The 27,291-nt window shown below is 43.0% G+C and overlaps 1 protein-coding gene across 2 annotated transcripts in view; it reads right to left on the bottom strand.

Annotated features, from left to right (window-relative positions):
• Positions 1–3,658: 3,658 nt before the first annotated feature.
• Positions 3,659–27,291, bottom strand: part of LOC138947299 (collagen alpha-1(II) chain-like) — a 55,057-nt gene continuing 31,424 nt past the window's right edge. For both annotated transcript variants that reach the window (XM_070318748.1, XM_070318749.1), the window contains 16 exons: positions 21,192–21,353; positions 20,379–20,486; positions 19,815–19,922; positions 17,762–17,869; positions 17,261–17,368; positions 16,431–16,484; positions 15,990–16,043; positions 13,132–13,239; positions 11,618–11,743; positions 10,453–10,533; positions 9,982–10,047; positions 9,534–9,554; positions 7,056–7,188; positions 6,519–6,697; positions 5,130–5,327; positions 3,659–4,759 (listed from right to left, as the gene is read on the bottom strand). In XM_070318748.1, coding sequence (XP_070174849.1) covers positions 4,613–4,759; positions 5,130–5,327; positions 6,519–6,697; positions 7,056–7,188; positions 9,534–9,554; positions 9,982–10,047; positions 10,453–10,533; positions 11,618–11,743; positions 13,132–13,239; positions 15,990–16,043; positions 16,431–16,484; positions 17,261–17,368; positions 17,762–17,869; positions 19,815–19,922; positions 20,379–20,486; positions 21,192–21,353 — 1,761 coding nt within the window. In that variant the 3' untranslated portion in view covers positions 3,659–4,612. The remainder of the gene's footprint in view (positions 4,760–5,129; positions 5,328–6,518; positions 6,698–7,055; positions 7,189–9,533; positions 9,555–9,981; positions 10,048–10,452; positions 10,534–11,617; positions 11,744–13,131; positions 13,240–15,989; positions 16,044–16,430; positions 16,485–17,260; positions 17,369–17,761; positions 17,870–19,814; positions 19,923–20,378; positions 20,487–21,191; positions 21,354–27,291) is intronic.

Genomic DNA, 27,291 nt, shown 5'->3' with positions numbered 1-27,291 from the left:
GATGCATCATTTTCTAAAAGGATGCATCATTTTCGTATCGGATGCATGAGTTTTGGAAAATAATGCATCCTTTTTCAAAATGATGCATCCTTTTGTGAAAATGATGCATCAAATTCTTGGTTTTGGATGCATCAATTTCCTGCATCAGTTGATACGATCCGCGTTCCGTACTAGTTCACTGTGCACCCCTTGACTCACTGATCTCTCTAGCTCACTATGATTATCCATAAAACACTCTGGACCCCTTGACTCACTGATCTCTCTAGCTCACTATGATTATCCATAAAACAGTTTGGATCCCTTGACTCACTGATCTCTATAGCTCACTATGATTATCCATAAAACAGGTTGAATCCCTTGACTCACTGATCTCTCTAGCTCACTATGATTATCCGTAGAACAGTTTCGATCCCTTGACTCACTGATCTCTCTAGCTCACTATGATTATCCATAAAACAGTTTGGATCCCTTGACTCACTGATCTCTATAGCTCACTATGATTATCCATAAAACAGGTTGAATCCCTTGACTCACTGATCTCTCTAGCTCACTATGATTATCCATAAAACAGGTTGGATCCCTTGACTCACTGATCTCTATAGCTCACTATGATTATCCATAAAACAGTTTGGATCCCTTGACTCACTGATCTCTATAGCTCACTTTTTTTATCCATAAAACAGTTTGGATCCCTTGACTCACTGATCTCTATAGCTCACTATGATTATCCATAAAACAGGTTGAATCCCTTGACTCACTGATCTCTCTAGCTCACTATGATTATCCATAAAACAGGTTGGATCCCTTGACTCACTGATCTCTCTAGCTCACTATTCTTCTTCTTCTTCTTCTTCTTCAGCGTTTGACGAACTCACTGACTATGATTTCCCCTGTAACACTGCACCTCTTGACTCACTGATCTCTCTAGCTCACTCTGATTTCCCCTGAAGTGACACTCTGGACCTCTTGACTCACTGATCTCTCTAGCTCACTCTGATTTCCCCTGAAGTGACACTCTGGACCACTTGACTCACTGATCTCTCTAGCTCACTCTGATTTCCCTGAAACACTCTAGACCACTTGACTCACTGATCCCTCTAGCTCACTCTGATTTCCCTGAAACACTCTGGACCTCTTGACTCACTGATCCCTCTAGCTCACTCTGATTTCCCCTGAAACACTCTAGACCTCTTGACTCACTGATCTCTCTAGCTCACTCTGATTTCCCGTGACATACTCCTGACCACTTGACTCACTGATCCCTCTAGCTCACTCTGATTTCCCCTGAAGTGAAACTCATGACCAGTTGACTCACTGATCTCTCTAGCTCACTTTGATTTCCCCTGAAACACTCTGGACCTCTTGACTCACTGATCTCTCTAGCTCACTCTGATTTCCCCTGAAACACTCTGGACCTCTTGACTCACTGATCCCTCTAGCTCACTCTGATTTCCCCTGAAACACTCTGGACCACTTGACTCACTGATCTCTCTAGCTCACTCTGATTTCCCTGAAACACTTTAGACCTCTTGACTCACTGATCCCTCTAGCTCACTCTGATTTCCCTGAAACACTCTGGAACTCTTGACTCACTGATCTCTCTGGCTCACTCTGATTTCCCTGAAACACTCTAGACCACTTGACTCACTGATCTCTCTAGCTCACTCTGATTTCCCTAAAACATTCTAGACCTCTTGACTCACTGATCCCTCTAGCTCACTCTGATTTCACTGAAACACTCTGGACCTCTTGACTCACTGATCCCTCTAGCTCACTCTGATTTCCCTGAAACACTCTAGACCACTTGACTCACTGATCTCTCTAGCTCACTCTGATTTCCCTGAAACACTCTAGACCACTTGACTCACTGATCTCTCTAGCTCACTCTGATTTCCCTGAAACACTCCGTAGACCACTTGACTCACTGATCTCTCTGGCTCACTCTGATTTCCCCTGAGACACTATAGACCACTTGACTCACTGATCTCTCTAGTTCACTCTGATTTCTCTGAAACACTCTGGACCCCGTGACTTACTGATCTCTCTAGCTCGCTTTGATTTCCCCTGAAACACTCTAGACCCATTGACTCACTGATCCCTCTAGCTCACTCTGATTTCCCCTGAAGTGACACTCTAGACCACTTGACTCACTGATCTCTCTAGCTCACTCTGATTTCCCCTGAAACACTCTGGACCCCTTGATTCACTGATCCCTCTAGCTCACTCTGATTTCCCCTGAAACACTCTGGACCCCTTGACTCACTGATCTCTCTAGCTCACTCTGATTTCCCTGAAACACTCCGTAGACCACTTGACTCACTGATCTCTCTAGCTCACTCTGATTTCCCCTGAAACACTCTAGACCACTTGACTCACTGATCTCTCTAGCTCACTCTGATTTCCCTGAAACACTCTATACCTCTAGACTCACTGATCTCTCTAGCTCACTCTGATTTCCCCTGAAACACTCTAGACCACTTGACTCACTGATCTCTCTAGCTCACTCTGATTTCTCTGAAACACTCTGGACCCCTTGATTCACTGATCCCTCTAGCTCACTCTGATTTCCCCTGAAACACTCTAGACCCCTTGACTCACTGATCCCTCTAGCTCACTCTGATTTCCCCTGAAACACTCTAGACCCCTTGACTCACTGATCACTCTAGCTCACTCTGATTTCCCCTGAAGTGACACTCTAGAGCACTTGACTCACTGATCTCTCTAGCTCACTCTGATTTCCCTGAAACACTCTAGACCACTTGACTCACTGATCCCTCTAGCTCACTCTGATTTCCCCTGAAACACTCTAGACCACTTGACTCACTGATCTCTCTAGCTCGCTTTGATTTCCCCTGAAACACTCTAGACCCATTGACTCATTGATCCCTCCAGCTCACTCTGATTTTCCCTGAAGTGACACTCTAGACCACTTGACTCACTGATCCCTCTGATTTCCCTAAAACACTCTGGACCCCTTGACTCACTGATCTCTCTAGCTCACTCTGATTTCCCCTGAAACACTCTGAACTCACTGCTTTATTAATATTATCCTGAAACATGGGACCTTTTGAATCACTGGTTCCTCCGAGTTCACTCTTCTACGCCTGGTGGACCGATCCCATTTTGACTTTTTTTTCTGATTTCCCCCCTTTTAATGACTTTAAGAAAAACGTTGAAATTAAGAATGAATTCGTTACGTTTTAGCCTTTTAGATAATTGTTATACAATAAGCTTTCGTTTGACGTTTGAAAGAGATGGTTGACCAAACAAATGTAAGTGTCTGGGGATGTGTTTAATTTATACGTGTATTTTCTGACTGCATCAGTTCGTCAGACCCTTGAATAGCAATACAGTTGGTGCATGTGCGTACTTCCTACTCGACAACAACAAACATAGAGGGAGAGAGATAGTGAGAATGAGTGTGTGAATGAGAGAGTGAAAAGGAGAGAGAGCAAGAGAAAGAAGAGTAAGAGAAAGAGAGAGAAATATACGGACGGACACATACACAAACACACTCACACACAAAAACACACACACACAAACACACACAAAAAAACACGCACACAAAAAAACACGCGCGCACACACACACACACACACACACACACACACACACACACACACACACACACACATATTACTTCCATAACACAGCAATGAAACAGTTTACAAATTTTAATTCATGTAAAAGCAAGTCGGCGGCACATTGAAATGACATGTTAAATTTTAGACAAAAATGAACGAATGAACACAAAATATGATGAAAAACAACAAATATATGTACGTCAAAAAAGTGTTGTGGTATTATACATTTGTGTCATAAAACTCAAAACTGCAGACAAAAACAAAAGATTCATCATCACTTTGACTGCATCGGTACTTTTTTCTTCTTCTCGAATACACCCTGCTACAATATTTTTTTAAATTTTGTATTAACTTAGAACATGATGTCGGTGGTCTCTAAGTTTGTACACTGGATATGTACAGCTATGGTGTTTCCTGAGAATAATGTTTATGCATGATGTACACGATGTTAAACGTATTATGCAGATCTTGCTCACTGGCTCTGTCTATTAGCGAATTAACCGGACCTTATCCAAATCACTAAGATCTGAGGGTTTCTTCTCCTTCTTTTTGTTGACTGGAGTCATATCAGTTACACACTCACCATAAATCATTCTAACCCCGTTGCCATTTGTTAAGTCTGGGAAGTGGTGTTTTATAATTAAGGAAGTAAAGTCACACTACGCATGTTCACCAATAAAAAGAAAATAACAAAATATATATCAACACGTAGAAACACACAGTGTATTCTGGACGGAATTGATAAGGCACCTCACATTGCATCATTCTGTCTCACAATTAGTCAAGAAATCATCACAATGCAAATCATTTCATCTTCCCCTTCCCCACCCCAGTATAACAAAATCCCAGGTTTCTTCTTTCTTTTTCTCCATTTTCCGAGTATCGTCTCTCCTCCAAAACATCGTCGTCTTTCCTTTTTTGGGTGGTACAATGGACTTACTGCCCCCTTGATTATCAGAGTTATCTGTCCCCAAAAGTTATGGGGAAAAAATCAAAATAAAGGGAAGAAAACTATGGGGCTGGAAATTTTAACTGAAGCACACCTCTCCCAATTCGATACCGAACTGTTGGTTTTGATGGCCTATGTCGAATAGGAGGACATCTGTGATTGGCAGAATGTCCGTTTTGTTGGTACGGACGTCATAGACGGCGGTGTGCCATTGGTTGTCCTTGACCTGCAACAGCCAATAAAAACAAAGCTTACCGGTTTGTCGCTTATGGTACGACTCACTCACACACGCATTTGTGCAAAGACTAGTCATGTAAACTTACTATACAACTGGTTATGATATTATTTTGAAAACACGAAAGTGCTACTTCATGTTGTGCAAAGAGCTTGGTGGTGTTTTTGCACTATCCTCCTCCTCCTCCTCCTCCTCCTCCTCCTCATCATCATCATCATCATCATCATCATCATCACCACCACCTCCACCACCACCACCACCACCACCACCACCAGCAACAACAACACCAACACAACCACCGCCACCATCATCGTCGTCACTCTGAAAGCACAATATTCTACTAAATGAAAGTTCTACTTACATCACAGTCGTCCTGGGCAAACAGCTTGGTGGATTTCTTGTATTTGGCCTCCACGGTGTCGAGGTCATCTCCAGTGTAGAGCACGAGGCGTGTGCCGTAGGCCAAACTGTTGAGGCAGTGGTAGGTGAGCACCTGGCGGGCAGCTTCTGAGTACAGCTGCAGGAACTTCAGCTGGCTGAAGTCGGTCTTGTAGAAGAACTGTGGAAGAATGGATAGATGGGTGTGAATTGCCAAGACAGTGTGTATTGGGGTGGGTCGCCCAACAACAAAGTAAGACGGGGGAGGAAGAAGAGTGAAAGCCGGAGGGCAGAGAGAGAGAGAGATAGAAAGGGTAGGGGAGAGAGAGAGAGAGAGAGAGAGAGAGAGAGAGAGAGAGAGAGAGAGAGAGAGAGAGAGAGAGAGAGAGAGAGGGGTGGAGAGAGGGAGAGATACACAGAAAGACAATGACATGTGAGAGAACAGAAATAGAAACAGAGACAGGGAGGCAGAGAGCTGAGGTTTCAAGGTTTCAAGTTTTGTTATATTCAATCTTAAATTCCGAATAGGGGCATGAAGCTCTGGACCAGTTACCAGACTTGATGTGCGTGGTATCGAAAGTAAAGAGCCTCATATTGAGCGGACAGTAATGGAAGCACAGATCAGAGCAAATTCTCACTGGGAAGTCAGTCGTTCGTTTGATTTTACTGGCACAGATGTCCGTGCGAGTCAGTCGTTCGTTTGATTTTACTGGCACAGATGTCCGTGCGAGTCAGTCGTTCGTTTGATTTTACTGGCACAGATGTCCGTGCGAGTCAGTCGTTCGTTTGATTTTACTGGCACAGATTTCCGTGCGAGTCAGTCGTTCGTTTGATTTTACTGGCACAGATTTCCGTGCGAGTCAGTCGTTCGTTTGATTTTACTGGCACAGATGTCCGTGCGAGTCAGTCGTTCGTTTGATTTTACTGGCACAGATTTCCGTGCGAGTCAGTCGTTCGTTTGATTTTACTGGCACAGATTTCCGTGCGAGTCAGTCGTTCGTTTGATTTTACTGGCACAGATTTCAGTGCGAGTCAGTCGTTCGTTTGATTTTACTGGCACAGATTTCAGTGCGAGTCAGTCGTTCGTTTGATTTTACTGGCACAGATTTCCGTGCGAGTCAGTCGTTCGTTTGATTTTACTGGCACAGATTTCCGTGCGAGTCAGTCGTTCGTTTGATTTTACTGGCACAGATTTCCGTGCGGAGACAAGCCACTTGAGGAAAAGCAAGGACAACTAACTCTCATACAAATATCAAACACTTGACTGAGTTATTTCCGAACAGCATCTATTTCCATAAGGGTAACCCCACACGACAGAAATGAAGGTACTTTCAAAGCGGTATAATCTGCAACAAATTCGGATACCCCGTACCTCCTTATTCTTGTTAATTTGGTCCATGAAGTACTGTCCATCGCTTTCATCATTGGTCCATCTGGCGCGGTCAAACTGGGAGGGGCTGGGTCGGATGCAAGTCTGCATGGACTCCATGCGACAGTAGACCAAGATGGCATCCCTAGCTGTGCCTCCGTTGGGGTCGATCCAGTATTCACCTGTGACGAGGTAAACAAATAAATAAGCTATGAAGAAACTTAATTAAAAGAGTTGAATTCCTGTATTGATTTGCTTTTTTCATTTCTGTATACAAAATTGTTTTCATGTCCCTATTTCGTAATCAATGTTCTTCTTAATTTATTACTATTACATTTATTATTTATGTATGTATTTATGTATTTAATCAATCAATCAATCAGCTAACTAGTCTAGTCAACCAATTATTCAAGACAACTTTATTCATGTCTTAATACAGATTTGACAGCTACACAGCAAAAGAAATCGTCTGAGACCGTTGTACGTCCTTCGTGGGCTCTTCCCGGCCCTCTAAAAATATGTTCAGGGGCCATAACTCACCATTCTTGAAGTCAGGATTGTGCTCCGCGATGTCGCGGCAGGTGAGGCCAGGGCTTGTTGATTTGCCAGTGGGACGACGCAGACGCTGCAGGGCTTCACTTGCAAAGTTCAGACCTTCGTAAGCCTCAATTGTCTGTGAAGGTCAACAAAGACAGGCGAATGTCAGATTCTGGTCTGAGTGCTTGACGTATGTCAGATTCTGGTCTGATTGCTTGACGTAGGGGAAAGGCCCCAATTAACGGACACTTAAGGTTAAACCCATTTTTCTCACAAAGTATATAACATAGCGCAATTTTGAAAACGGATTATTGTAGATCTAACCTACCTTTATCTTCATGTTGAAAAAGAATTGAAAAAATCTGTTATACTTTAAAAGTTATTAAGGTTTGAATTTTTCGGCAAATTGTCCGGTTTTGGGAAACCTACTGCCTAATTCCGGACAGGGGGTCACCAAAATCCGGACACGAAATTCGCTGCTTAATAGAGTAACAAAAGTTGCAGAAACCATGTTTTAATTAACAATTGCAACCGTTTTCTTTTTCGTGAACGTTCATGTATTTTTACATTTAATTATTACATATTTAGTCTGTTATTTGGGCGCACGTGGTGGACGGTATTTGGAAAACCCCACTAGTTGGAGTTACAATGCAGCTGTTGAAAAATGCGTTCATTGAGTATGTCGTATTGCATGGTATTTACTAATAGAGTGTATGTACTATCTACTTCAACTAATCAATTCATCTTAGAAAGTCGTAACTTCTTGCTGCACTTAGTTTACAAATGTCTAAAATTACAGTGAGAGTGCGAAAAACAGAAAACCACTTACCGTGCAGAATTCGTGCGTTCAGTCGCCATGTTATTTTGGTGCGAAGTGTAAAGGGATATCACTGAATCGTTTCGCGCAAAAAAAATTTTGTTGTGACCTCCTATTTCTGAGATATCGCGTGTCCGTTATTAGGCGCCCGTCCGGTAATTAGGGCCTTTCCCCTATGTCAGATTCTGGTCTGATTGCTTGACGTATGTCAGATTCTGGTCTCGCTTGACGTATGTCAGATTCTGGTCTGATTGTTTGGTAATGTCAGATTCTGGTCTGATTACTTGACAGATGTAAGATGCTGGTCTGATTCTTTCACAGATGTAAAATTCTGGTCTGATTACTTGACAGATGTAAGATTCTGGTCTAATTGCTTGATATATGTCAGATTCTGGTCTGATTGTTTGGCAATGTAAGAGTCTGGTCAGATTACTTGACAGATGTAAGATTCTGGTCTGATTGCTTGACATATGTAAACTTCTGGTCTAATTGCTTGACAGATGGAAGATTCTGGTCTGATTATTTCATAGATGTAAGATTCTGGTCTGATTATTTCACATATGTAAGATTCTGGTCTGAATGTTTGGCAATGTCAGATTCTGGTCTGATTGCTTGACATATATGTAAGATTCTGGTCTGAATGCTAACTTTGGCAATGTCAGATTCTGGTCAGATTACTTGACAGATGCAAGATTCTGGTCTCAGTGATTGCTTAACATATGTAAGATTCTGGCCTGATTGTTTGGCAATGTAAGATTCTGGTCTGATTACTTGACAGATGTAAGATTCTGGTCTGATTACTTGACAGATGTAAGATTCTGGTCTGATTACTTGACAGAAGTAAAATTGTATTCTGGTCGGATAGCTTTAATTATTGTTATGGCTGAAATGTTGAATTCTATTGTTCAATGTATCTTATTTTATGTCTGTAAAACGTTCTGAGGCCGTCATTTGTCGAAGAATAGCGCTGTGTAATATTACTGATATTGTGAACTATTGTGCAGTCTGATATAGAACAAAGTTTTTGATCACCTTTTAAGGTGAAACGACATTTAATTCGCATAGCATTCGCCATTGAAAGAAGATAATACTGTATAGAGCACAGTTTTGACCCCCCTGAAACGGAAGCGATATTTCTGTCACCTAGCATTAGCTAGTGAAACAGTTACCAGGCTGTTGTGCTGTCCATGTAAAATACCAATCTCTTAACTTGACAAAACATAAGACAATTTTAAAATGGAATAATTGTCACAACTGCAGAATTCAGCACAGTTCTTAATTGTTTTTGGTCCTTTGAACAAAGGTGTGTAAAACTTGACTACTAGTTGGGAATGTATCATGGCTTATAATTATATATATACCAGACAATTTTAAAATGGAATAATTGTCACAACTGCAGAATTCAGCACAGTTCTTGAGTGTTTTTGGTCCTTTGAACAAAGGTGTGTAAAACGTGACTAGTTGGGAATGTATCATGGCTTATAATTATATATATTATACCAGACAATTTTAAAATGGAATAATTGTCACAACTGCAGAATTCAGCACAGTTCTTGATTGTTTTTGGTCCTTTGAACAAAGGTGTGTAAAACGTGACTAGTTGGGAATGTATCATGGCTTAACATTGTATAGATACCGGACTCAAAGAAACAAGGCATACTTACATCCAAGGCCTGGTCGTATTGCTGAAAAAAATACAGAAAAGGAAAATTAAGTAACTATATCATAGCACAGGTTGATGTACTCGAGAAAAAGAAGCGGGAGGGAATACAAGAATTAGAGATTGGCTTGAAAATTAAATGACCCCTCACAAATTGAAGAAAAGTGGCTAAAAAGTTCAAGCAAAATGAAAAAAATATGTCATCCCTGGTTGAAGAGATGACAAGAAATAATAAACAAACAAAAATAAACAAAAAATAAATAAAATAAATTAAAAAAAAGAAGAAGAAAGAAACAAAGGCAACACAACTCAGGGTTGTGGCACCTGCATACAACTGAGGTCACTGCTTCACAATGAATAACATATGCCTAAGTTGACATACCAAACAGAGTACAACGGGGAGTTTAAAAAAAAAAGAGGAATTCTACCAACAGAAGGATTGATTTACTTACGACGTATGGGTCAGGTCCCTTCTGCTGGCCGAATGACTGAGCACCTGGGTAGACTGGGGCATATCCCTGCAACACGTACACACACATGTTTCATAATCCGTTTGTGATAGCAGAGATTGATGACTTGGATGTGCAGAAGATTCTGATACATTTTGGGACTGCTTGTTTTGTGTGTGTGGCTTTTTTTTCAGTGCGTAAGTCACAAATGTGTTTCGAACATTTTCTTAAAATGACCACAAATGTTCCTCCACGACATGGTCGAGAGGATTTTCTTCAAGCATGGAAATACATATGTTTATTAGGTTTATTCATTCTCGAAATATCTGGTAGTATATTAGTAACAGTGCTCAAAATCGATTTTTTTGGTATATAGCATTTAATATAAAGAAAGAGTTCCGTGATCTGGTATGATACTTTGATAAGGAGTAACAACTCACTGCCACATACATCAAGCAATCAAACAGTACTTACGGGAGGTCCAGGTGGTCCGGCAGGTCCGCGGGGTCCGGACGGTCCAGATGGTCCATCATCGCCAGATGGTCCACGAGGTCCCTAACCAAGAAATCAACTCGTTTAAAGGCAGCCAAAAAGAACAGATGGCAGATCAGCCAATCGATCCTACGATATCGATGAGGACTCTAGATGACATGTTAACCAACTACCTATATAACTTCAACGGAACTGAAAGAATTAAAAAGTGAATGTTTTCTTTCCACAGTGTACATTGTATCTTTACATTTCAAGCTACAAGTACAGGATTTGTACAGTGTGGTGTGGTGACAAAAGCGTATATGTAGTACAAGAGTCAACAAAGATTTCAAACAACAAAGTAATATATGTAGAAATGGCAGAGAACATAATTGTTAAGCGCCTGGAAGAGTTGTTTTTAGTTGTTAAATATTAACCTAAAGTTTACTGTACAGAAACTTGCCTGAATGAAAATACGATGAAGAAAAGAAAAAACTTGAATGTTTGTACTAAAGAACAATCAAACATGCGTTACATGTAACTATTCTTTGTCTGTATAAATGGCACTCTCCGACGTTAAAAGTGGCACACTAATCTCATTCTTATGAGAAAAAAATTTAATAATTGTGTCTGTCTGTGTGTTCATCAACTACAAAAAGGACGTGTAGCTTCAATCATAATTTATTGTCCTTTAAAATGAGTACAGTATAATGGACATTTTTCTTCGACGCATCCACATGTCTGTTACCGATTTACGGCACACATTTTAACAAGAACTATAAGGACATGGTAATAAGGCAATAGTAATCTGACACAAAAATGCTTATATTAACTAAGCCAATGCTTTATGTTGACATGACAAAACAATAAAAATGAAATTTAAAAAAAAATCTAAATCTCAAAGTAGCTCCACTTACAGTGACTGTGCCTTCGTGAAATATATCGAGAAAAAACTCTGTTGACAAACAATCGAACAATGAACAATAACATGGCATACCATGCTATTCGACTAACGATACATATTATGTTATCGTTGTCCTGTCGCGTTTCGTTCTTTTTTCTTTTCTTTCCTTTTTTTTTTTTCTCTGGTCGAAAAGGTTGTAAGCTGGAAGACAGTAATAAAAAAAAATTAAGAATTACATTTTAGTGTGTAAAAAGCTCCACTTACAGTGCTTCCAGGTCGGCCTTGTTGTCCGGGCTCGCCGTTACGTCCTGGCAATCCGCGATTTCCGGAGGATCCCTGTGGTCCAGGAGGTCCGGGAGGTCCACCCGCTCCGGGTTCACCGTTACCTCCCTGAAAATGACACAGAAATGTGAATCAAAAAAACAAGTCGCGTAAGGCGAAAATACAATATTTAGTCAAGTAGCTGCCATTTTTCAGCAAGACCGTATACTCGTAGCATCGTCAGTCCACCGCTCATGGCAAAGGCAGTGAAATTGACAAGAAGAGCGGGGTAGTAGTTGCGCTAAGAAGGATAGCACGCTTTTCTGTACCTCTCTTTGTTTTAACTTTCTGAGCGTGTTTTTAATCCAAACATATCATATCTATATGTTTTTGGAATCAGGAACCGACAAGGAATAAGATGAAAGTGTTTTTAAATTGATTTGGACAATTTAATTTTGATAATAATTTTTATATATTTAATTTTCAGAGCTTGTTTTTAATCCGAATATAACATATTTATATGTTTTTGGAATCAGCAAATGATGGAGAATAAGATAAACGTAAATTTGGATCGTTTTATAAATTTTTATTTTTTTTTACAATTTTCAGATTTTTAATGACCAAAGTCATTAATTAATTTTTAAGCCACCAAGCTGAAATGCAATACCGAACCCCGGGCTTCGTCGAAGATTACTTGACCAAAATTTCAACCAATTTGGTTGAAAAATGAGGGCGTGACAGTGCCGCCTCAACTTTCACGAAAAGCCGGATATGACGTCATCAAAGACATTTATCAAAAAAATGAAAAAAACGTATGGGGATTTCATACCCAGGAACTCTCATGTCAAATTTCATAAAGATCGGTCCAGTAGTTTAGTCTGAATCGCTCTACACACACACACAGACACACACACACACACACACACACACACACACACACACATACACCACGACCCTCATCTCGATTCCCCCCTCTACGTTAAAATATTTAGTCAAAACTTGACTAAATATAACAAGAAAGGTAGGTTGTTGGAACGTTTGTTATTGACAAAACGATACATTCACAGATATTTCGACCCAACGGTCTTTTAAGTGAACAAACAAACAAATATTCACACAAAACTTATGTTGATAGAATCAGTTTACGTCCGCTCGTCAGGAAGCCGAGCGAATGAATCAATTTACAGAAATGTGAAGTCAAGTCACAACTTAAATAAACTACAAGTTAGCAGTAATCACGCTCAATTCATTCAGTCATTTTTGTGCACGCAACAATCATTCACACTAAAAAGGCCGACAGGACAGCGCCCAGCGAGTGTTCAGCAGATGACTCCATGCAATAACAACAGCAACAATAACAAACATTTAAAATCAAGCAAAGACAACCACAACAACATAAACAAAATAGCGACTCACAGGAGGTCGAAGAGGCCCACAGTAGCAAGCAAACCCGGTCAACAACAAAAAATGGCATGAACAACAAACAAACTACAACAGTAATAATAATAACAACTCACAGGGGGTCCAGGAGGTCCGCCGTTGCCTGGCAGTCCAGGCCATCCCTTGTCTCCCTTGGTTCCAGCCCTGCCTGGTCGTCCTGATGGTCCGATCATACCTTGAGCTCCCTGCACAAAGATATCCACAGCCGTGATTGGAGTTAAGCACACACACAAAAGCAATATGTTAATTTCCGTTGGCAAGATAAAAACATAATTAGGGTCGGCAGGTAAGCCTATAAGTAACGTTTTTTTTCTGTTTTTTTTCTTTCTATTTACACATTTACGCCTTTCTCAATATTGATATAAAATCATGCAAGCTGTGTCACTTTGATGTAACTTTCTTTGTAAAGTCTGCAAAATCGAGTGTTGTCAATTTTATTCTTGACATGTTTCGTCTGCTTATTGTTGCCTGTTGTGGGGTTTTGTTTTTTTCCTTGATGAAGCTTTCATAAGCGAAAATTCGAATCGTCTTGTGCTGTTCTTGTATCGGTGAGTACAAAAATCCTTTGCTTTTTTAATTTTATTCTTATTTGAATGGTCCCAAGCAAAGTTCTAGGTTCGAGAGGAAAAAATAGAGTCGGTTGGGTAATTTGAAACATTGTTTTTTTTTCTCGCTCCATGTTTATTGCCAACCATCAGCAAGATCACCCAAGTTTTCACCGAGGATCAAGGCTGATTATTACGGAACGCGGATCGTATCAACTGATGCAGGAAATTGATGCATCCAAAACCAAGAATTTGATGCATCATTTTCGTATCGGATGCGTCATTTTCAAAAAGGATGCATCATTTTCCAAAAGGATGCATCATTTTCCAAAAGGATGCATCATTTTCCAAAACTGACGCATCCGATACGAAAATGATGCATCCTTTTAGAAAATGATGCATCCTTTTGATGCATCATTTTGATGCATCACTTTCGGTTTTTTATGCATGCGAAAGATCATTCATTGCCTGAGCACGGAAAAACTTGAAATGACATTTTGACGAATATAAACAGATTGGTTAGATAAAACAAAAATAAACGTACAACATACCATTAAATTGGGAACAAGTCAAAGTCACGGCATTATGCATTTTAAGGCATTTTTTGTTTTGTTTGTGGTTTGTCTTTTGTGCACACAAAGTTTTGACGCCCTTGACCTTCGACTCAAACTTTTGTTTTCCGACGTTTTCAACATGGCCGAAGAAGAATCGTTTTTGACTGGTGTTCGGCGAACCTTTTCTTATTGTACAAATGTTTTGCGATCGGGATCTTACACACAAGAAGCCCTTGTACGATGCATCAAATTCGTGGTTTTGGATGCATCAATTTCCTGCATCAGTTGATAGAAATAGTTCGTTTCGCTTCGTATTCCGGTTCAACTTTTGCTTTTTGCTCGGCACTTTCCGGGAAAACCCCAGAATTCTGATGCATCCAAACGATGCATCAAATTCTTGGTTTTGGATGCATCAATTTCCTGCATCAGTTGATACGATCCGCGTTCGGTAGATTATAGTACCTGGATGGAAAATTGCTTAATGGCTTGCATCACATCACAACACGCAAGGAAAACAGACAAGATCGACGTCTGCGGATGCTCGAGGACTGAGAAAGAATGGTAACGTTGGAAAACCCTTATGTACAGTTGTCTATATTAAACTTAATTGTTTAATTTCCACCCACTCTTTCACAGTCCCTCAACCTACCCTACCCAAACTGGGTTTTACACCGGGCTTGCTACTGAATGAGCGTGTTTCCCTGTTCTGGCATGAAGACTGACAAGGGTTATCCACCCACTCTTTCACAGTCCCTCAACCTACCCTACCCAAACTGGGTTTTACACCGGGCTTGCTACTGAATGAGCGTGTTTCCCTGTTCTGGCATGAAGACTGACAAGGGTTATCCACAACTGCATGGGTCGGATTGATTGACATTGAGACGTGTTTGAGATTTCAACGAATCCCAGTGCTTGGTTCCCACCCAGTAGGTAACTTTTTTTTCGCGCATGCCACCCCTGTTCCCCATCCACTTTTGTACTGAAGTTTTGCAATGCACAATGCCTTCTTGTTTTCGACTTTCACTATTATGATGTTTGATTTTCGAAATAAAAAGAAACTGATGTTTAAAAAAAAAAAAATAGGCTGATTAGTAGGGTCTACCTACAACTCTGTCAACATTGATATCCACATAAATAAATAACTGTGTTGTGTCCCTTGTAAAAAAAACATCACTAGTTATGACGATTGATATGTTCATTGTTATCCCTGGCACCTGGTTATTCAATTAGAAAGATCAACCAGGTTTTCATCAAAAAATCTTGTCTGAAGCAAACATCACAAAACCATCGTCAACCCTGGCATTCTTGTTATCCATGTTGATACAAATTAAAAAAAAGTAAGCTTATGTACGTAGAAAGATATCCATAGTTATGATCTTAGCCATGTTCATTGTAATAATTGGCATTTGGGTAGGTGCTTTTTTTTTAACCAAGGATCAACACTAAAAGCCAAACATGATAAAATTACACTAAACACTGCAACTATCATCATCGAGTTAACAGATCATTTTCTTCTGATGTTTTCCAAGAACGATAGTCAAAACTGATATGTTGTGCTATTAAAATCCATCACCGCTTGGTGTTCGTTAAGTTAGTTTGCCAGGACAACACACAGATCTAACCTGAAATGTTATCAACATGTCAGATTGTAATCGTATTCTTATGAGGTCAGTCAATCTGACCTTGCAGTATGCAATAAAAAGATAAGACTAAAGGTACCAAGACAGTGTTGGATTTCCACAATCACGTTGAAATACAAGGGATGTTATCTAAAAATGACATTTAAAAATACAAACCAACCAACAACAACTACAACAAAAATGCATAGATACTTACAGCAGGGCCCAGAGGTCCCTGTTGTCCCATAGGTCCGCCATTACCGCGCTCACCCTGAAATGACGTCACAGCATTTCGTCATAACAATGACATCAAAATAGTGTTAGCAAAAAGTAGAACATTCTGATTCAACATCAGGTAGAGATCGAAATTACCCTTTTACCTGGTTACCCTGATACTAGTCTGTTTGCGGATGTTCTTAACCTGGATTTATCGTGCAGTAAATAACGAGATATGCAACAATCGTATTATTTCTTTACTTCATGTGAAACGTATTCCAACAGAACTTAACATAGAAGCACCGCTTTTGAACTGCATACAGAAGTAATCTTTGATGCAGTGACATGACGGCTTCATTTTATTTTAAAGAAACAAAAGAGCTGCCTGAATAACAGATCTGCTTATAATATGACGTCATTCAGTTGTGACGTCATCACTTACCCTCTCACCGCGCTCGCCAGAAGGTCCAGGTGATCCTGTTGCGCCAGGGGGCCCCTATAATAAAATTCAGAGAAATCGAATCATTAACAAACATAATAATAATAAAATGATAATAAAACATTATTTTATGAAGCAGTGAAGATTTATCAATATATGGTATACGTACAATTAAGTGCCTGTGTTATTAAAAAGCGATGTTCTGAGCTGTTGGTCAAAGTCAGTAAAATGTCCAGTCTTCTTTATATTGTTAGTTCCATCCACATGAACTTCCGTTTCATCCAAATGACTGGTGCTGTTGGCCATAGTCAGTCAAATGTCCAGTGCGCATAGTCCAATGTCTGTTTCATACAATGCACAGCCTATGACACAGTTTTTATGTATTGATTTTGTTTCCCTCTGTCTTGCATAACTAATTCTCCCTGTTCTGTAAAATGACAGTCTGTTTACCTTGTTTGTCTCATCCGTGTGTTTGACCCTAATAATAGGGGCTATTGGCCCAAGTTATCAAAATGTCCGGTCTCCGTGTTGCTATGTCTGTGTACTTGTCTTGATTTTGTGGTTTTGTTCTGTCTTGTCTGTTGGCCATTACCATCAAATTCACGTCTATAAAAAGAAACTGTAGGGCATAACAATTAATATTTTTTCTAAATCTTTATCACCATAAGGGTTTTCGACGTCAGATTTCGCCAGTTTTAATTAATCAAATATGAATGGACACTTCAATGGTTTGATATAAGCATGTTTATGGATTAAATGTCCCACAATGATGTGGATGGCAAATATTAACAAAATGTCCAATGTCCAGGCTCTGTACAGTCCATGATACTTACGCCAGGTCCAGAAAGACCAGGAGGTCCGGGGGGTCCAGGGTTGCCACGGCTTCCTTTGCTTCCAGATCTTCCGGGAAGACCGGGCACTCCATCTTGGCCACGCTCACCCTAAAAGGCAAAGGTATTGAAAATACATTATTATGTTACTGCAAGAATTACATCGAATTACTGCGCTAATTGAGAACTTCTTGCATGCAACAAATCAGAATTTGTGGGTGTTTTTTCGGGCCTGAACAAGATTTTCGCTTTGTACAGCCGAATGGCAAAGGACAAGAACATTCTTCGTCATTACTTTTAACTTCGAAGGGCGCGCGCGCCTGTGTTTGTGAAGTTATAATTACTTGTATTGTTGTTGTTGTTGCTGTTGTTGTTATTGTTGTTGTTGTTGTTGTTGTTGCTGCTACTATTGTTGTTTATAGGTCGGTAGCATGTCAGCAAGATTTCATTGATAAATTAAAGATTTGTTCTCGGGTACTTGTAGCGATATACACATGTACTTACAGGCTGACCAGATTCACCAGGGTAGCCAGAGGAGCCAGGCTGACCGGGTGGACCCGTAGCGCCAGGTGATCCATCTTTGCCGTCTTCTCCACGCAATCCAGATTCGCCCTGCAACACAACACCAACCCTTCAGTTGGGGTAGGATTTGAAGACGGTACAACCCCCATAATCATACTCTTTTTGGATTAATCTTCAGTTGGGGTAGGATTTGAAGACGGTACAACCCCCATAATTATACTCTTTTTGGATTAATCTTCAGTTGGGGTAGGATTTGAAGACGGTACAACCCCCATAATCATACTCTTTTTGGATTAATCTTCAGTTGGGGTAGGATTTGAAGACGGTACAACCCCCATAATTATACTCTTTTTGGATTAATCTTCAGTTGGGGTAGGATTTGAAGACGGTACAACCCCCATAATTATACTCTTTTTGGATTAATCTTCAGTTGGGGTAGGATTTGAAGACGGTACAACCCCCATAATTATACTCTTTTTGGATTAATCTTCAGTTGGGGTAGGATTTGAAGACGGTACAACCCACATAATTATACTCTGTTTGGATTAATATTCAGTTGGGGTAGGATTTGAAGACGGTACAACCCCCATAATTATACTCTGTTTGGATTAATCTTCAGTTGGGGTAGGATTTGAAGACGGTACAATCCCCATAATTATACTCTGTTTGGATTAATCTTCAGTTGGGGTAGGATTTGAAGACGGTACAACCCCCATAATTATACTCTTTTTGGATTAATCTTCAGTTGGGGTAGGATTTGAAGACGGTACAACCCCCATAATTATACTCTTTTTGGATTAATCTTCAGTTGGGGTAGGATTTGAAGACGGTACAACCCCCATAATTATACTCTTTTTGGATTAATCTTCGTTGGGGTTGGATTTTAAGACAAAACAACCCTTATATACCTTGTCTTTTATTCATCTTCGTTGGGATTGGATTTCGAGACGGTAAAGCCGCCATAGACTTTGTTTTTGTTTACTCTTCGGGGAGGGGGGGGGGGGTAGGATTTTGAGACGGTAAGGCCGCCATAGACTTTGTTTTTTTTACTCTTCGTGGGGGTAGGATTTTGAGAAGGTAAGGCCGCCATAGACTTTGTTTTTGTTTACTCTTCGTGGGGGTAGGATTTCGAGACGATAAGGCCGCCATAGACTTTGTTTTTGTTTACTCTTCGTGGGGGTAGGATTTCGAGACGGTAAAGCCGCCATGGACTTCGTTTGGGGTAAATCCGCCAACAGTATTGAATTCATGAATCCATCGGGTTCCGTCTGCTAAACGTAAGCTAGCTTACACACCCGCACTGAGTAAAATATGACGATGATCTAAACGGTGACGATGACACAGAATCGGTCATTCTGTTATTGACATTAATTGATTTGATAAGAGCATAGTCTCAGAGCGTGTTTTGTTTTAAGAAAGGCGTTCGAAATTACAGCATAGGGAATATCTTCCAAGAGTCAAAATTGATAGAAAATAATTTTTAAATGGCGTCTAGTGTATTATCTGCTCAAAAAACAAACACCAAAAAACACAATTCTCAAGGCGTTGCTAACAGGTCAAGGAAGTCGAGCCTCACCAGCAACACCATTAAAAACCAGGAACCCATTCAAGGATTGACGCATTAATACAACTAGACAAAAGACAGACAGACAGACAGCTAGCCAACCAGCAAACCAGCAAGCTAGCTAGCCAGTTAAAACGCTACTCACGGGGTTGCCAACAGGGCCAGGAGGACCAGCCTCACCAGCAGAGTCGGGGGCAGAAGCTCAGATCCACATTCAAGGATGGACGGATTAATACAACTAGACAGAAGACAGACAGATAGACAGCTAACCAACCAGCAAGCTATCTAGCCAGTCAAAATATACTCACGGGGTTGGCAACAGGGCCCGAAGTCCAGCCGCACCAGCAACACCATAAAAACACAGGATCACGGTCAAGGATGGACGGATTAATACAACTAGACAGAAGACAGACACATAGACAGCTAGCCAACCAGCAAGCTAGCTAGATAGCCAGTCAAAACGCTACTCACGGGGTTGCCAACAGGGCCAGCAGGGCCAGCCTCACCAGCAGAGCCAGGGAAGCCGTTTGCGCCGCGTTCGCCTTGTGGTCCGGTCACTCCTGCTGGGCCGGGTGGGCCCTTTCACAAATAAACAGCACAAAATTCAAATTAAAAAAATAATCAGATCAAAGAAATTGAAATGACATTATCCAAGATACAGACAGACAAGGAAAGAGAATTTACATATCCATATGAACTCTTTATATTTATATGAACTCTTTATGTTCGTCCATGAAGACAAATAGAATATAATTACATAGAGTATACAAATCCATGTGAACTCTTTCTTTACGTCTGTGAAGCCAATGTCTGATTTAACGTACTGGTAAATTATACTGTGTATTATGTCTTTTATAGGAACTCTGCGGCCATAACATCCAAATGAAACTCCTGCATATCTTGCTCCTTATTGAGCACGCAGAAAGGCTTCCCAGACAAATGTATTGCTTAGCTACACTTGCAAAATCAAAACAATCAGCGCGCTCAGTAAATTATCATTCAGAATCAACTTCACACTACAGATTCTATACTCACAGAAAGACCAGGAGATCCGCGCTCGCCAGGTGTACCATCAAGACCAGGCAGACCAGGGGAACCTGATTCACCTGAGTTACCGGGAGGTCCCGTCTCACCGGAAGAACCCTGTGCATTTAAATGTATTGTGCGGTTAGCAGAGCGTGAAAGCCTTGAGATTCACAAGAACAAGCATGTACAAAGAGTGCATGGAATTCAACTTATTTTGTTTTTAAATCACACGTTTAAACATCAGTATAATCCGTGGTAAGTGCAATTAGGCATGAGAATATGCACTACAATGAATACATATAATTGAACGTCAACGACGTTAAAACAAATGACATGTACAGCCCCTGATACCCGAAGCAAACCATTACCCCCTCACAAAAGACATGTACAATTCAGGCCTTTTTACACATTTAGAAACTCGTCCAAAGTTCAACTCGCTGCAAAATTCGAACTATGAGCAGCCCCTCAAAGTCACACGCCCACACCACCACACCTATCAATCCACCCCGCCCCCCCCCCCCTCCCCCTACACACACACCCAAAAGTACAAGAGAATACAGCTCAAACTCTGTCAGAAATCCAGACACCTCTTCACAACTCCACTCTCCGCTTAAAATTAAAATATATATATATATAACAATAAAAATGCAACCCTCATCCCCCCACCCTCCACACACACACACACACACACACACACACACACACACACACAACCAAAATGACTAAAGGATACAACTCAAACTTTGTCACAATTCCAGAAACCCATTCACAAACCCAGACTCCGCATCAAATTTCTTAATACGAGCAACAATTCCAACTCACGCGCTCTCCAGGAGATCCTTGGGGTCCTGAATTTCCAGGTGGTCCGGGTGGTCCAGAGAGACCCGGTGCTCCAGCGGTACCAGGCTGACCTGGTTGACCGGAGGGTCCTGCCAGACCTGGCTCTCCGTCGTCACCCTTACCTCCGTCCGTTCCTGGCCTTCCCTGTGTGGAGAGGTCAAAGGTGAGAGGCAATTCAGGCCAAGGTCATTAGGGCAAGGTTAATGGCAGTTAGGTCAGGGTTAAAAAAAATTGGGGCAAGGGTAAAGACATTAAGTGCAAGGTTAAAGGCAATTAGGCCAAGGTTTATGTTTCACTTAAAAAAAAAACGAGGTATATAATATAAAATTTCAAAAATAAATTTTCATTTAATTAATATACTTACCAACTCACATAGATAGCAATAACTTCGTTTGGTTGCTAAGACATTGAAGCACTCTTACATGGTTACATGGGGAGATAACTCTAAAGAAAAACACCCACCCGCCATATAAGGCATGGGTCACGGTAGTTATCTCCCCTACCGGCGCCCGCGCATGCGCAAGCCGTACACCGGTAATACTCATTCCGTTCTGAAACCCATATCCCTTCAAATAAATTGCGGGGAAGGCTGGGAGGGAATTCAGTATGTGAGTTGGTAAGTATATTAATTAAATGAAAATTTATTTTTGAAATTTTATATTAAATTACATATTCTTACTCAACTCACATAGATAGCAGATTGCTAATCTAGGTGGTGGGTAAAAATATATACTCACAGTTAACATCGAGAAAGCATCTGTCCCGCAGCCACCATGGCTGGCAGACCAAATGTTCCATCCATACGAGAACTTGCGATATCCCGCAAGTAAAAGTTCATGAACACATCCTCAGATGCCCAGTAGGCTGAGTCCATGACTTCTTGAAGTCTTCTGGATCGTAAGACCGCTGAAGACGATGCCCAGGCTCTAAGCTCATGAGTCCGGGCTGACCGGAGAGGAAGGACTGACTGCCCCCCCCCCTTTTCTTTGCCACCAAATGTAAGCCTGTCTTACTAGGGTGGAGACCCATCTCGCCAAGGTTGACTTAATTATGTCCTTCTCCCTCTTCGTATTGACTGATAGGAAAAGAAGCTTTTGACTGGAGGATCTGATCGGATTTGAACGAGACAGGTATGCTCTCAGTACTCTCACAGGACAGTTTGCAATATCCGGGTCTGAAGGAGCGAGAATGGAGCTCAAAGGTTTGATCTGGATTAATGGCGAGGGTTTATCTGGTTTTTGGTTTTTTGCTAAAAACTTGGCGCAAAACCTAAGTATGACCGAACCGTCCTTTTCAAAGGACACATCGCGAGGTGAGCCTGACAAGGCGTGAATTTCGCTACCTCGTCTACCTGACGCCAACATGACAAGAAAAACTGCCTTTCGCGTAAGATTCGCCAGACTGGCAGAGCATAAGGGCTCAAAGTCTTGAGTTCTTAAATATTCCAGCACTAAGGGCAGATCCCATGCTGGAATAGCGGATTTCGTTTTGTCAAAACGAAGGGAAGCTCCCTTTAATACGCTAGTAATGAAACCTTCGCGTGATATAGAATGTCCTAGCTGTTTCAAGGTAACTGAAATAGCTGACCTACGGACTTTCAAAGAAGCCGGCGCGGCGCCCTGACTAGCTAGCCAAGACAAATGATCTGCCACTTGAATAGATCGAGGTGACGTAGGTTTCACTCCGCTAGCCTTGCACCATTTAAGCCACGCCAACCAGTGAGAGGTATAAACTGACGACGTAGAACCTCTATGAGACGCCTGAATCAAATCGATAGTGGCGTCTGACGCACCTGATCTTTTCAATGATTCCCGCACAGAATCCAAGCGTGCAGGGCAAGCCACTGCGGATTCTCGTGGGGAATGCCCGATCGAGGCTGTACCAAGTCGCCTCTTTTGAGATCTAGAGGAAGAGGTGGGCCGTTTGACAGTCGCAGAAGGTCCGGGTACCAAGGCTGTCCCGGCCAGTATGGTGCCACGAGAATCAGAGATGGTCTTTCCATGTCTGCCTTTCGCAGGACCCTCCCTAGGAGGGGAATGGGAGGAAAAGCGTAGGCGATCAGCCCGCTCCAAGATATTTCCAGAGCATTGACTTCCCACGCTTCGGGATCTGGAAATGGGGACACGAAAATCGGCAGACGGCGTGAGAACCGTGTGGCGAATAAGTCTATGGACGGCTTCTCCGCTTGGGCCCAGAGGCGAAGAAGCGCTTGATGAGTGATCGTCCACTCCGTGTGTACTATCTTGGAAGACCGACTCAGAGAGTCTGCCAAGACATTCAGCCTTCCCGGAAGGTACTTTGCTGACAAAACTACACCATGATTGTGACTCCACATCAAGATCTCGCATGCCCTGTGCGACAGGGGCAGAGAGCGAGACCCCCCTTGTCTGTTCAGATAGGACACCACTGTGGTGTTGTCGGAGTGAACCAGAACATGTTCCCCCTTGACAAAGGGTAGGAACTCCGTCAGTGCTAGAAAGACTGCTTCTAACTCCAGCAGATTTATGTGCCATTTGACTTGCACCTGGTTCCAGAGACCAAAGGTCGTGTGACTTTCCAGGTGAGCCCCCCACCCCTCGAGAGAGGCATCTGTGAACAAGTGCCTCGAAGGCGGGGAAAGGACTATGGGAACTCCCTGCGAGAGCCAAGCTGTGACCAGCCACTGTTTGGTCGTTTCTATAAACCAGTCCTGAAGTGGGACTAGAGTCTCCCAGTCCTGAGACTGAGGGTCCCACCTGGAGTTCAGCGCCTCCTGAAACGGGCGCTTGTAAAGCCTGCCCAAATGAGTCAGAGGAGCCAGCGATTCCATCTGGCCTAGGATGGACGTCAGAGACCTGACCGAAGCCATAGACAGAACCGCCGTGGCATTTATGTGATCCCGGATCTTGTTTATCCTCCTCTGAGTGGGCTGAACTGTCCATTCCACAGTGTTGAATACCATTCCCAGATACGTAAAGATCTGGGAAGGTGTCAACTCGGACTTCTTGCAGTTGATCATGAAGCCTAGCTCCGCTGCCTCCTGCAACACGGTCTGTGTGTGCGTGAGGCACAGAGATTGTGCCTGATTCTGAATTAGCCAGTCGTCTAGGTACGTCCGTAGACGAATACCTTGACCTCTGATCAGTATGCAAAACTGGCGAACCACCATCGTGAAGATCCAGGGAGCCAGTGAAAGGCCGAAAGGCAGAGCTCTGAATTGAAAAATCCTGTTGCCCCAAACAAAGCGGAGCCACTTCCGGTCTGTTTGGTGCATCAGGATGTGGAAGTAAGCGTCGGAAAGATCTATGGAGGTGACCCAATCGCGTGGCCTGAGGGCCTGCCTCACTGAGGTGGGAGTCTCCATGGTAAACTTGATCTTCCTCAGAAAAAGATTTAGCTGAGAAAGATCCAGCACCGGACGCCATCCTCCCGAGGCTTTTGGAACGACAAACAGACGTCCGTAAAAGCCTGGGGAGGCATGGTCCCGAACTTCTTCCACTGCCTGCTTCTGAATGAGAAGTTCTACTTCGGCCTGAGCGGCCTCTCTGGCTTCTGGTCTGGCCGGAAACCGAAAAGCCGGAGGAGTTCTGGTCAATGGAGCCTTCTGAGAACTCCAAAGAAGCCGGAACCCCGATCTGAGCACTCCTGCAATCCAGTGATTGTTTGACTTCTTCAGCCACACTGGCAAAGCCCGCAACAGACCTCCCGCCACCGTAACCGTGGGGGACGCAGGAGTGCTGAAATCGGGGGGGCATCATTGGGGGTTAGGCTTTCGACCTGACCCCCTCTTCCCGAAGGAAGGCTTGTTCTTGGGGTAAGGTCGCGATCGGTTCCCTCCTCTCGAAGCTGAACCCCTGCTCGGCTTATGACCAGGCTTGGAGGACCCCGAGAAAGACTGGGCAGGAGGACCGCTGTGCTTAGCTTGCTGCTTCGAAAAGGCAAACTCAGAAAGTTTCACGAATTGCAAATCTTTGTTTTGCTGAGTTTGCTTCTGAAGCGCGTCCAGAGTGTCCTGTCCAAGAAGGGAACCTTGAAGGATCGGAGAGACCCTGAGCGATTCCAGAATGTTCTTGTCTTCTAGACGAGAGCCCGACAGCAGAGCTTCACGTCGCCAGAAGACGGCCTGCGCATACAACCTCGCAGACAAAGCCATTTGCTCCGCAGACACCCTTCCTAAGGTCGCAAAGAGGAGCGAAACGTCCTTAGGATCTGCATCATGCCTGAACTCAAAAGGGTTCAGAGAGGATGTCACTGCCCGTGAGAGGGAACGAATTAAAGTGTCAGTCAGAGACGATAATTCCAAAGCAGCGCGGCCGCATTCTTCGACAGCAATGAGATCTTTCTCTTTACAACCAGAAAGCCTCTCTTTGTTGTAGCCGTCTTGCCGAATGGAAGCCAGTTCCGGTGTAACCGGAAGTGATGCCGAGGGTAAGGCAAAGGAAGAAATCAAAGGTCTGCTAAAAGCAGCGAGACGAAGCTTCCTCTGAGAGGCCGCAACCGGAACCGGCGCACGACCGGAAGCAGCCAGCCAAGACTGAGCCCCTGCAGGCGCATCCCCATAAGCTGATAACAGCGGAAGAGGAACATCGCCCTGAAACACTTTCGCAAGTTGATAGGCCACAGCAGGTGACTCTAAAAACTTGAAGTTCTCAGTCCGCTCTTGCGAAGGGGCAAAGTCAGCAAAAGCTGATGGAGGAGGAGCAGCGGAAGTGGTTGCCGCAGCCACCCCTTCCGAGAAGTAGCGTGCAGTAACCTCTGCTGCCAAAGCCAACAAATGAGGTAGCTTAGCCGGAAGTCGGCGAGACGCTTCCTCTTCTGCTTCTGATGCTTCTTCCTCCAAATCCTGCTCATCCCCAACCGAAGCATCATAATGATCAACCGAGGGATGTCCAGCAGAACCGACGTCCGATGAGGCAATTTGAGCCGAAACCGGAAATGGTTGTGAAAAATTTCCGGAAACCGGAAACCCGTGGATTGAACCACCATCCGGCTGTCCAATGCCAGCGGAAATGCTGGGAAAGGAAGCGGAAGTAGCCTGAGCAAGGCTAGCGGAAGCCGCAACAGCGGAACCGGAAGCCACAGGCTGATGAATGACTCCCGCCAGCAGCGAAGTGCTAACGGCGGAAGTCAAACCTCTCCTGCCACCGGAAGCCGCCCCGACGCCAACGGTGGGAGCGGAACCAGCAGAGGACTGTATAGCATGAGCATCGACCAGCCCCAATAAATTGGAACCGGAAGATCCTGTAACCTGTCTGCCAGCAGCCGCCCCGACTGGAATTGCGGGGGCGGAACTAACAGACACATGCCCTTCACATCCCATGCCCAGGACCGTGAAAACGGAGCCAGGTTGGTCTGTGGGAAAACCCTTACGGTCAGTGTGCAATTCCGCCGAAACGGAAACCGACTTAAAAGGCTTGCGTACTTCGCCAAGAACACCCGTAGGTGCTGATGTCCTAGACTCAGACAAAAACTTGTCAAAAGATGAGTCCGACATATCCAACACCGTCGTTGGATCTGCCACCACGCCAGCGGACGTGACCGTAGCAGACGGTTCAGAGCGAACCCGCGCAAGCGAGGAAACATTAGTAACACCCGAAGGACGAGACAGAGCAGCATGTTGGGCTATTTGTCTTTCCGACGAGATCAACTCATGCACTTCTGTTTTGAAAGACGATAAAATCGCTAGCAAATCAGTCTTAGACAAAGATGAATCTGCGCTAGGCGCTTGAACTTTAGTGGAAGGAGCCGAAAGAGAAACGGATGGTTTGTCAATCGCAACTGAAAACGATTCATCATTCGCCGGGTTGAAAACAGAGACAGAAACGTTATCCGCCGGTGGAATTTTCTGAGTTCGAGACGGAGTGGTGGTAGCCACCTTAACTTTGGATTGGGGCGCTTTGCCTGATTGAGAACTAGGAGAGCAAGCCTGTCTGGTCGAACTCCGAGTTCTTTCTCTCTCCTTATCTTTCGGTTTGTCCGCCATATTGGATGACAAAGCTGAACCAAAACATAAGACGCAAAACGTTCCAAAAAGCTAATAAATCGCGTCTCGGTAATAAAAAGAAAGATCTCACCCAATACTTGGAGTAGTGAAGGAGACAAC

The sequence above is a fragment of the Littorina saxatilis genome, linkage group LG14 (assembly GCF_037325665.1).
Source record: "Littorina saxatilis isolate snail1 linkage group LG14, US_GU_Lsax_2.0, whole genome shotgun sequence".
NCBI lineage: Eukaryota > Metazoa > Mollusca > Gastropoda > Littorinimorpha > Littorinidae > Littorina > Littorina saxatilis.
This window is presented reverse-complemented; position numbering and strand designations above follow the sequence as displayed.